At 38.9% G+C, this 11,394-nt stretch overlaps 1 protein-coding gene across 2 annotated transcripts; it reads right to left on the bottom strand.

Moving 5' to 3' along the window:
• Positions 1 to 626: 626 nt before the first annotated feature.
• Positions 627 to 4,516, bottom strand: LOC140829231 (protein FAR1-RELATED SEQUENCE 5-like). 2 transcript variants are annotated; one of them, XM_073192299.1, is made up of 6 exons: positions 4,337 to 4,516; positions 3,635 to 3,939; positions 1,112 to 3,275; positions 965 to 1,029; positions 852 to 889; positions 627 to 749 (listed from the first exon to the last, which is right to left on the bottom strand). In XM_073192299.1, the coding sequence occupies exons 3-5, from the start codon at positions 3,271 to 3,273 to the stop codon at positions 870 to 872; spliced, it is 2,247 nt and encodes a 748-aa protein (XP_073048400.1). In that variant the 5' UTR covers positions 3,274 to 3,275; positions 3,635 to 3,939; positions 4,337 to 4,516; the 3' UTR covers positions 627 to 749; positions 852 to 869. The 2 variants fall into 2 exon arrangements, with proteins under 2 accessions (XP_073048400.1, XP_073048393.1); XM_073192292.1 differs by lacking the exon at positions 627 to 749 and having other exon boundaries at positions 759 to 889.
• Positions 4,517 to 11,394: the final 6,878 nt, after the last annotated feature.

Here is an 11,394-nt window from a genome sequence, read left to right as displayed (position 1 = left end):
GTATAAGGGTGCTGTCCACCAATCTTATAGAACTAGAGAGGAGGCCGAGAAAGCTTACAATGCCTCATTGGTGAAACAATCTGCCTCGACGTCCTCCCAAAATACGGTAAACGAAAGTTCAAATGCAGCTTCAAGTTCTAGAGTCAAAGTATCGCAGGCCGATAAGTTGGATGAAATACTGAAGAGCTTGGAGGTGATACAAGAAAATTTGAAAGCACTAAAGATTAGTAAAGATTAATAGATGTATTATTGTAAGTTATTGACAGTAGCTGCAACCAATATGTTTGTAATGGTAAAAATAATATTTGACGGATGATTGTATTGTAATTCAACAACTTTATGGTGCAGTTTGTAATATGTGATGAATGGTTGTATTGTTATTCAAAAAGTTAATATGAATTATTCAATTAGTGTTGATGCTTGTGTATCAGTTTGTAACTTTGAGCATGTACCAGTCCTCATAAGCCCCGTAGACAACATAATCTCTTCATGTTTCTGTAAGCAACAGAGTCTCCCCAAAGATTGCCAAGTTTCTGTAAGCAACAGAGTCTTTCTTGATGGACAGCTAAACAAAAAGAACCAAATCCCATCCTCATAAGCAACATATGAAATACAGAAAGAACCAAATCCCATCCTCATAAGCAACATATGAAATACAGAATAAACCAAATCCCATCCTCATAAGCAACATAGGATTCTTTTCTTGGTGGACAGCTAAACACAATTGGCCATTCCTCATCACCATAAACCTTTCAAGAAATTGAAAAACTCAAATATATGAAACAACAATCTTAGCACTCTACAACCAGAATAAACCAAAGGCAGGATACAATGCACTATAAAATGGTTACCCATTCGTGAGGAAACTACTAAATCCAGTTGTTAGAACCTAAAAAATAAAAGCAATTATTAATAAAAAAAATTGATGATTAATCACATATATTTAAAGATTTATTTAAAGTACCATCTATCGATCCAAAATCTTCGTCATCTGAGCTTCCTTCGTTGTTTTGATTATTAATTGTTGACCTGAACAACGATGAATATGCTGACAAATATATATATATTTTTTTAAACAGACGAAACATACACATTGGTGATAAAAACATACCCGTCTTGCAAATTTGGACAATTGCGCTTGTCATGCTGCACACCTCGACGTCCACATCCACGACATTTTCTTCCCTGTGAGGTTGACTTCTCCTTTGATGATTTTAATCTCTTCCCACATCCTTTTGTTCGGATATTTTGAGGATCAATGATACCAATGGCCCTATCTGTTGCTCTTCTACTTTGACTTCCACCGCTTAATGTTGTATTGACATTCAAATCTTTCATTTTGCTGTCAATACAATCAAATTGTGCAGCCAAGAAATTTGTTCCCTCGACAGTCAAAGATGCAATATCAACTAAAGCTGAAGCTTTATAGGATAACCTCAAATGTCTTGACATCAAACACCTTTCTGAAGCTCCAGTCACATTTTGCTCATCTATAGGATAAAATTCTACATTCTTTGCACCTTGCGTCCAACGTTTCAGTATATATTTATCAGGCAAATGAAAGACTTGGTTTATACGAAAAAATGCTAACATATGCCTGCATGGAATGCCCTCATACTGAAATTTCATACAACTGCACGATATATCATCCCTCTGTATGACATGTGTAAGCACTCTTGGTTTCGAAGAAGAAGAACCTTGAAAATTCATGACCTTGTAAACCCCAAACTCATTTCCCACAGATTCTGGTTGCACGTAGTAACCATGACTCTGGCTCATTTCGTTTCGAAACTCCAACCATTTCTTCTTCGTGTACACATTCACCATCTGAGATTCCATTGGCCATTTTGACTGAAGTTTGGGACGTTCATTCATATCAATATGATCTGCAACTAACTCATTGTGTCTTTGGTGCCGAAGTGCCTTATTGAAACGAATGATAAAATCCATCAATGAGTTCTTGCTAGATATATACCTCTTGAAAAAGGCATGTGAACTTTCAGATCGCTGGCTACTTGACATACCCGCAGAAAATACGTGATTAAAATACGCTGGCACCCATTTATGTCGTAACTCAAACATCAGTGACAACCAATTATGTTGTTCCAAATTAGCACTATGCATAACAGCTTCCCAGGAACTCTCAAATTCATCGCATGTTGAGGAATGCACAATGACATTCTTTATGCTTTGATAGTGGTCACGGAAAGACACTGGGTTTAATTTCTCTGAGAATTTGTTCAGTATATGCCACAAACAATATCGGTGTGTCGTTTGAGGAAAAACTTGTGCTATGGCTTTCGTCATAGCAGGATCCTGGTCAGTGATGATAATGTTTGGGGCACCTGTACACATGGCTTCTAAGAACTTATTAAGCAACCAAACAAAAGAATCTGTTTTTTCGTCACTCAACAATCCACAACCAAAAAGAATGGTCTGATGATGGTGATTAACTCCTACAAATGGTGCGAAAACCATCCCATATTTGTTGGTGTTGTACGTCGTATCAAACACAACTACGTCACCAAAGGCAGTGTAATCCCTTCTTGACACAAGATCAGCCCAAAAACACCGGGTAAATCTGTTGTCCGAGTCAGTTTCATAATCAAAAAAGAACAATGAACTCTTCTCTTTCTCAGATTCGAAGAAATCAACCAATGTCTCTGCATCAATACCCTTATGCTCATCCCTGATACTTTTCTCATAGTTTCTTATATCTCTTTCTAGGAAACCTACATGCTCAGGCTCTCCCGACTCTATCTCAAATAATCTCATTTGTTGACAAGTAGGCACATTGGCTTCTGCAAATTGTTGACTCAACACTTTTTTTGATGCAGAAATATTACGATGTGAGCGTAACAAATGCACCTTTGACGGAGTCGATAATGGATGATTATGACTTTCAATGAAGTTACTAACAACCCAACCTGGACCTGTTTGTTCTTTCACAACTGAAATCTTTGACAAACATCCGGTTCTAGTCTCGCCACGCGCTCTTTCTTTTCTTGATTCCACATTTTTGCCCTGTTTGTTCCATCGAATATCATCTGTATGTCCTTCTTTAAAGCATACAAATTTTTTCCAGACAACTTCGTTCGTTTTCTTACTTTTCTTGCTATTACTCATTCTTGCGCTAAAACCAGATTCTCGTGCATATTGATTGTAGAACGAGAATGCATCCTCTAAAGAATCAAATCTCATACCAATACTTGGCTTCTGATCATCTCCCACTTGGGGGATGTATGATTGCTCATCTTCACTAAAATGATCCATTTCTGTAAAAAAAAATTGACAAAATAAATATCTATCAGAAAGAACTATTTTAAGTGTCTCGTTCTACAACAATTTTGGTACTAATTAAAAACTTTAGGGTCGTGTCTATGTTTTTTTGATAACCCAAAATAAGTCATGTCTCAAATTACAAAAAAATAAACGAATTATTTTTTAAAAATACAGTCTGTTGCTCATATTTTATCCAAAATTTCTGGAGATATGAAAGTTATTAATTTTCTTCAGTTTTAAGCAACGCCAGAAAAGATGGATAATAACCTGCGGAAGTAGTAGTAACATTTGATAACATAGAAAATTTCCGGAATAGACTACAACAATCGAAGACGAGTTTATGCGGGAATACCAAAATAAAATGTCGTCGGTGAGTGAATCCTCCGGTAATTTTAGTCTCCGGACGGTTGTGGCGCGGTGGTTACGCGGTATGGTGATGGCGAGGACTAACTGTGGTCGCGCTCGTACTACTGTGCAGGCGGTACGGTGGTGCCGAGGACTATCTATGGTAGCGGTAGGAAGATCTGTGGTGGCGCTTGGAAGATCTGTGCTTACGGTACGGTGGTGGCGAGGATTCTCTGGTATGGCGCTTGGAGAAGGAACAACGATGAGTGCAGTAGCTTTTTGGGGGAAAAATGAGCTGAGCGACAAGTTCCCCTACAAATTAAAAGAAATGATAAAAAAAAGAAAAAGTCCACATGTATTTAAAAAATCCACATATTTGGCCACATAGCGCGTCGCTCATGGTTGCTCACCCTTTGGGTGAGCAGTGTAACACTTCTCTATATATATATATATATATATATATATATACTAGCTGATCTTCAGATATTTTAAGTTGAAATGTTTCGATTACCTGCACCATTTCAATTTAGATGAACATACTACAATTACTGCTTAGCTTGATAGGATTTTTTTTTGGGCTTTCTTCTCCAGGGAATGGATTTTAAGTAACAGAAAAAAGTAAGTTAAAGTAGTATCAATGACCTAATTTAACTTAACGAGGAGCATAAATAAGAGATGAAAGGAAAATGTGATAATCTGAACCATTTACCTCAAGAGGCAGTTCATTTCGAAGGAGACTCTTCACCTTGTATAGTTGATTTTCTATCAAATATTCATGTCTCAAATGTTTGGGATCTCTGGTTAAGAGCACCCACTTGTGTTTTAGTGCTTGATCTATCGAATCTCTGAAGAAATTTAGTTCCAGATTAGTTAATCAAGCTTCCGTCATTTCATGATACAAACTAATAAGATACTATAGCTCTCAACAGTTTCTGTCTGCGAATATAATGCCACATAAAGTAAAGTGATTATAAAGGGTACCTCGCATCAGGCCTCAATGGAACTGTAGCATCTACACCAACACATAGCAAATGCTTCGCCAAGCCTTCAACTTGAGGGAACCAAAATAGAAAATTCATCCATCTCAAATAACCAGCTACCAAACTAAGCTACATAAATTTCAGCCAAAAGAAAATCTTGTAATGGAAGTTAATTCTTTAACCATTATCTGATAAACATACCATCAAGTCACATAAAAACTTAGGGAATCCATCACCGCCCAAGGAGGGATCCCATGGAGGGGGCCATGCTGACTATCTACTACTTTTAGCGTATTTCGCTTGCACTCCAGTACTATAGAAGACTCTTTGGTTTTCTTTTTTGATCTGGGATTTCTATCGGAGTCCTTCAACAAGATTCTGTCACCGTACTTCCTAAAAATCCACAAGAGGATGCTATCCACTTCTTTGTTGATTTTACACGAGTTAGAGGAATCAACCTCCTTAGTTTTCTCTATGCTGCCACAAGATTTTGGCATAGTTGTGCAGACTACATTTGAAGCTTCAACGAATTTTGAAACGTCTACTCATTTTACAAGTGCGGAAATTTTTTATTTTTTTTAAAAGCTCGTATTTTTGAAATAACATTTAAAAATGATCGTAATTATTTGACGATATAAACAATGCAGTTTAAATTAACCAAACTCATACCAAAAATCATGCGTAAACATAAATGAGTAAAAATCTTAAAATCATCAACGTATAAAAATATTCATCTCCTCTCAATCTCATAAATCGTAATGCGGAAAATATGTTTCTTCGGGTCGTGTCACCCCACCATGTCTGTCTACTCAGTGTTCAGCACCTCTAGTCCTTTCAATAACAAGCTCACCTGCATCACATATGCCTAGTGATTCTAAAGACTCAGCACACATGTACCGTTAATAACAAGTACATATACATAGCACACAGCAGGGAAAAATAGCATACTCAACATATCTTTCATGAACTTAAAAGCATAACATAAACGTGTCGTATAAAATCATGTCGTGCCAACTCATGTCATCTCATATCATCATATACGTGTCAAAAAAACTCATCGTGTCAACATAAACTTAAACATTTTCTTTTAATTGAATTCAGTTAATTAGTTGTGACTTTCGTATCAGCTCTATCGATGGATCCAGGTATAAAAACCGTGGTACCCGGTGGCGGGGGACATCAGCGACAGCATTACCCGCCCACTGAGCCCGGGCCTCAGCTCACCACATCTCATGTCATCGTATACATATACATTGTCAGTCACAACCAATTCCCATCCTTCAAAACATATCATAATTTTCATCACTTAATAAAAACATGCATATGCGTAACTTTTCCTTTAAACCAAGCATGCAATGTATTTATCATAATTGCGTAAAGATCGTAAAAATGATGCATGAACATTTAAAAGATCATATATTTGTGCTCAGGACGCTGCCAGGGTCAAAATCTCATCCCGGGTGCATAATAACCATTTTGCCCCTGGAACCCACAAATTACTGTTTCATCCCTGGACCTCTAAAATTGACCCGAAGTTTACCAAACTCCTTAAAATATCCCAAAACATATTTAAAAGCATTTCTAGACGTAAACTCGAGCCCAATATCCAACTTAACCGATTCGTTTTAAAACTTGGACCAGGGTCCCGATTTTAACCCGAATCAACTCGAAACTTAACCGAATTTTCCCAAACTTAAACCATAACTTACCAACATATAACTAAACCATATCCTACACAAACCAGACCCTAGATGATCCTTTAAACCATCAAATTACCTGTTGTAACCTTCTGAAATTTCTGCACATCCTTATTCCAAAACTCTAAGTTATGCACCCAAGCCTTAAATTCGATCCTAGCCTACACCAGCCCCAAACAGACTCAAACCAACCAACCTAAGGCCTTGACCAAACCCTCCTGAACCAGTCTAGCCCTGTCTAACCAGCCCATGCACCAAACCATGCAGACCCCTTGATCTTGCCCTCTAAACCTTGCGCTTGGGATTTCTTGCACTGTTATTTGGTCGGTCACCCCCAGCACTACACCAGATGTGCCCAGCCCCTCCTAGGACCATGACTCACTCCTTTGACACCCTCTGGACGCAGCCCTATGAGCCGTACCTAACCTGCACCCTCAAGGACCAAAACCGAACTCTAGCCCTCTTGAAAACAAAAATCATTCCGCCCTCTTGCTGCTGATGTTCCAGACATGAATCTTGCATCTAAAGGACCCTTAAACACTCTGTAAATCATGCCCATAATATCCCTAACCCGGCAGCACCCTTCAAACTATTAAAAACGTGAAACCCATGTCAAGAATCAACCCCTTTTTTAAAAAACTTTGAATAAATCGTATACACACAATAGATCGGTACATGATTGATAAAATACATGAAATTGAGTATAATATTGACGTGTATGATGCGAGAATAAAGATAAAAGCGTGCCTGATGTTAATATACTCGAAAGTGTGAAGAATCGCGCGAAGGTAAGGCACCTGAGGATTTTCTTTGCAAGAACAAGTGAGAACCGAGGCTTGCTTGATGAAATTTTCTGAAAACCGTGAGGGTGCTGAATGAGAGAAGGGGTGTCGGCTGATAATAATGTAGGTTTAGGTTAAAGATTAGTTTAGGTAGTAATTAAATAATAGATAATGGGCCTTAAATTATCAATTAAAGAATTAAAAAACTAATTAAGCTCAATAAACTTAAAAGTAAGCCCATTAAATCCAAATGCACTCCCGAAAATAATTCGTATTGGAAAGATTTTGAAAATATTAGCCGAAACCTTAAAAAGTTCCTCGATTTGCTAAAATTTACGTACCGTTAAAAATAATACGGGTTAAAATACCCAGAAAAATCTCATTTTTGAAAAGTACCTTTAAACACCTTATTTTTATTAATAAAAATTAATTATGTAATAAAATAATTTTTCCTGACGCCCCAGATTCGACGACTGTCCTCACTGTATCAAGACGAGTCTTTCCAGCGTGCTTATGTCCTCACTCACACGCACCCTGGGAAACTTCCCAGGAGGTCACCCATCCCAAAATTGCCCCAAGTCAAGCACGCTTAACTTTGGTGTTCTTATGTGATGAGCTACCGAAAAGAAGATGCACCTTCGTGATATGAGTAGGTACCAATCAAATCTTTTAAGCCCTCTTCAACTGTACAGTCCATTACATTGAACAGTCTCGGAATCTCTCTCATTCCCGTGTGGGTTGGTTCATTCATGTTCCCTCCACCTAGAAGCCTGCCAGGAGCCGCTCATTGTCCGTGCAACTGATGGCACCGGCGATCACCCCCCGCCCTTTTCGACCCCGGGCTTCACATGCTCACCAGCTTCCGCTTGGTTCGTCCCCGAACCACACCGTACTAAGAAAGGTTGGCTCTGATACCACTGTAACGCCCCAGATTCGACGACTGTCCTCACTGTATCAAGACGAGTCCTTCCAGCGTGCTTATTTCCTCAGTCACGCGCACCCTGGGAAACTTCCCAGGAGGTCACCCATCCCAAAATTGCCCCAGTCAAGTACGCTTAACTTTGGAGTTCTTATGTGATGAGCTATCGAAAAGAAGATGCACCTTCGTGATATGAGTAGGTACCAATCAAATCTTTTAAGCCTCTTCAACTGTACAGTCTATTACATTGAACAGTCTCGGAATCCCTCTCATTCCCGTGTGGGTTGGTTCATTCATGTTCCCTCCATCTAGAAGCCTGCCAGGAGCCGCTCATTATCCGTGCAACTGATGGCACCGGCGATCACTCCCCGCCCTCTTCGGCCCCGGGCTTCACAAATTTGGTACTTCCCACCATACTACAATCATCAGAATTCTCAAATCTCTTCAACCTAGAAGGATTAAATCCGAAAAAATTTAACTAAACTAAAAGGCGACCTTTCAAATCTAATCATTTATCCATCTAAATAAAGAACATCAAACCTTCTCTGACAATCTTGGCTTGGAAGACATTAAATATGTCAACCAAACAATGAGCATCTACAGCTGCATATATCTTCTGCTCTTCTGTCACGGGACGCTTAGACATATTACCACACTGAAGTTCCTAATATAATTATATAAATTTTAAAATCCATTTTAGAAATATAACTAAGATGGCAAGAATTAAATACCTTTTGTCATCAGGTGAAATTGGCACTTAATAATTCATAGGATGCACACCTTTGACAGCAAAATGCCCAAAACTTCCTCCCAGACTGTTGCTAAGCTATCAGTTTGTTTTGTACCCTTTGTCCAGGTACTTTGGGTTGTGAATAGTTGTATATGGCTGAAATATCAATAAAAGGTTCAACCTAATCGAGAAAATTTGACAATTTTGTTCTTGATGCATCGATCATGTCATATTATGCGTGTGTTGTTATTTATGTGTAAAACCATGTGTATGTTATGTAGATGTTTGAGCAATCATGTTTAAATCGCTTTTGAAACCCTCTTTAGATCTGAAATTTACGTTTTTACTGTTCTGGTTGAAACTGCGATTTTTCAGTCGAGATTTTGAGAAAACTTTCAACTACAAAATTGTAGAAATTTTTGATGCCTTCGATTTGATATAAAATTCGAGATATTTTTGGATGAAAATTGAGTGAGTTATGACGTTTTTCGTGGGACTGCTCAAACTGCGACTGTTACGAAAATTGTGTTCTTGAAGTTATTTTTTGCAGGCTTCGTTGGAAATCGACGGGTGATTGTTGCTGCGTCTAGGTATGATCGGTATGATGTTGGGTCGTTATTTATCATGTCGTTCGGTGTTGATAGGCACTAGAATGCACAAGAAGTCGTAGGAACCAATTGGTGTCAATCACCGCGTTTCCTCAAATTGTATGTATCGTAGGGGAACGTCATTGTTCGGGTGTTCGTACGAGTTTAGATCAATGCTATGGTGTCTTAGGATGGTCTCAATGTGTTTAATTCCGTTCCATTAGTCGTTCAATTGGGAGAATAGATATTTTGTAAGTTTTCCTCGCAGGTTCAGAAAATCAAGGCCACACGGACCCCAACACGGACCCTGGCACGGGGTCCGTGCCCCTGTTTCCCTCGAGGTGTCTTTTTCCAGAGACTAGACGGACCCCTACACGGACCCTTACACGAGGTCCGTGCCTTTGTTTCTCCTCGGTGTCTTTTTCTAGAGTCTACACGGACCCTCACACGGACCATGTCACGGGGTCCGTGTCCACCCTTCCTTTCGAGCCTTCTGACCCGAGTCTACACGGACCCCTACATGGAGGTAGGCACGGGGTCCGTGTCCTTCTATTTTGGGAAAAATTTTATAGTATGCTTTGAGGTTTGATGTCATGGTTTAGTACAATGATTTACAAAGTTGAGTCATGGGAATTTTAGAACGTCCTAAAGAATTGAATGAACTCGTAAGTGAGCATGGTTACCTACGTCTAAGTATGCAAGGTAACCATGTCAATTCATGATAGTATGTGCAGCGACGGCCCCAGTCGAAGTCCAACGAATCCCTCAACGCCAAGCAAGTAAGTATGATGACGTGCAAAGAAAATATTTTACGTTTTTGAGGTATGCTAAATGTCTTGTGACCAAATTATGTTAGGAATGGAAAGCGTTAAATTATGAACGGGGACCAATCCGCCCGTTAAATTATAAACGTGTTAGATCCTGGTTGGAAAGCGTTAAATTACGAACGGGGACCAACCAGCCCGTTAAATTATGAACGGGGATCTCATGTATGTGGCAGTGGATACGTCCCTGTCAGCCCAGTACTGTGGTTTGTCTGATCAGGCAGTTATTATGTTACGGGTCACTTGCTTTGAAACATCCTCTATGCAAAATGATGAAGCTAAGTATGTTCAAGTATGCAGTCTGTTTATGAAAGTTTATGTTGATGGCACGTCTAGTTATGTACGTACGTATGTTCAAGTTTATTATGCAAGTTCAAGTTTCAAGTTATGTATGTCCTATTTTAAAGTTGCATGCGATTTTATTACGTAATACTCGTTATTCCAGTTTATACGTGTTGAGTCTTTAGACTCACTAGACTTGATCGATGCAGGCGACTATGTTGAAGAGACAGGAGGTGGCGACCAAGGGGCAGGCTTGGACTGAGTGGAAGGCTAGACCCGAGGACCGCAATGTTTACGTTTTATGCAAAGTTTAAAAATACTCTGATTTTTAAATATCTGGATGTGAAATATTTTGAGGCAGTTTCTTTTAGCAAAATTTTACTGGTGATGGATGATTATGAGAATTATTTTCATGAATGTTGAGTGACGACCGAATGGATGTTTACATTTAAGAAAATTTTTAATTTTTCCGCAAATTTTAAGTATGAAAAGTACGGTACGTTACAAGACACATCTAGTCCTTCACCACTATCTTGTCTCACGCATAGTCCTGTAAACTGCCCAACAGAAACATCCCTCAAAGGGTTATCATATACAACAATCATCATCGAAATACATAACAGTTATATTATCAACAATAATATAACTTGAATGATAACAGAAATACCCCCTTTGCTGCCTCTGGACAATCAAGCCATCAACAACCTCAACAACATCGCAATGCAACAACAAAATCGACGATACGTCGCACCCCAACTCTGGCAACAGCAATATCGTCGAACGAACAACAACATCGATGATACGTCGCACCCCAACACCGGCAACAGATCAGCTGTTTTCACAAAACAAAAATGCTATTTTTAATTAATATGGAATGCTATCGTGCCCGATTAGTTATTGATAAATTTTGACGGGATGCTGGGTTCGGTCAATTAATTTAAGAAAACACAAGAATTTTAGTGGCTA

Source organism: Primulina eburnea, chromosome 1, assembly GCF_022965805.1.
Source record: "Primulina eburnea isolate SZY01 chromosome 1, ASM2296580v1, whole genome shotgun sequence".
NCBI classification, from domain to species: domain Eukaryota; kingdom Viridiplantae; phylum Streptophyta; class Magnoliopsida; order Lamiales; family Gesneriaceae; genus Primulina; species Primulina eburnea.
This window is presented reverse-complemented; position numbering and strand designations above follow the sequence as displayed.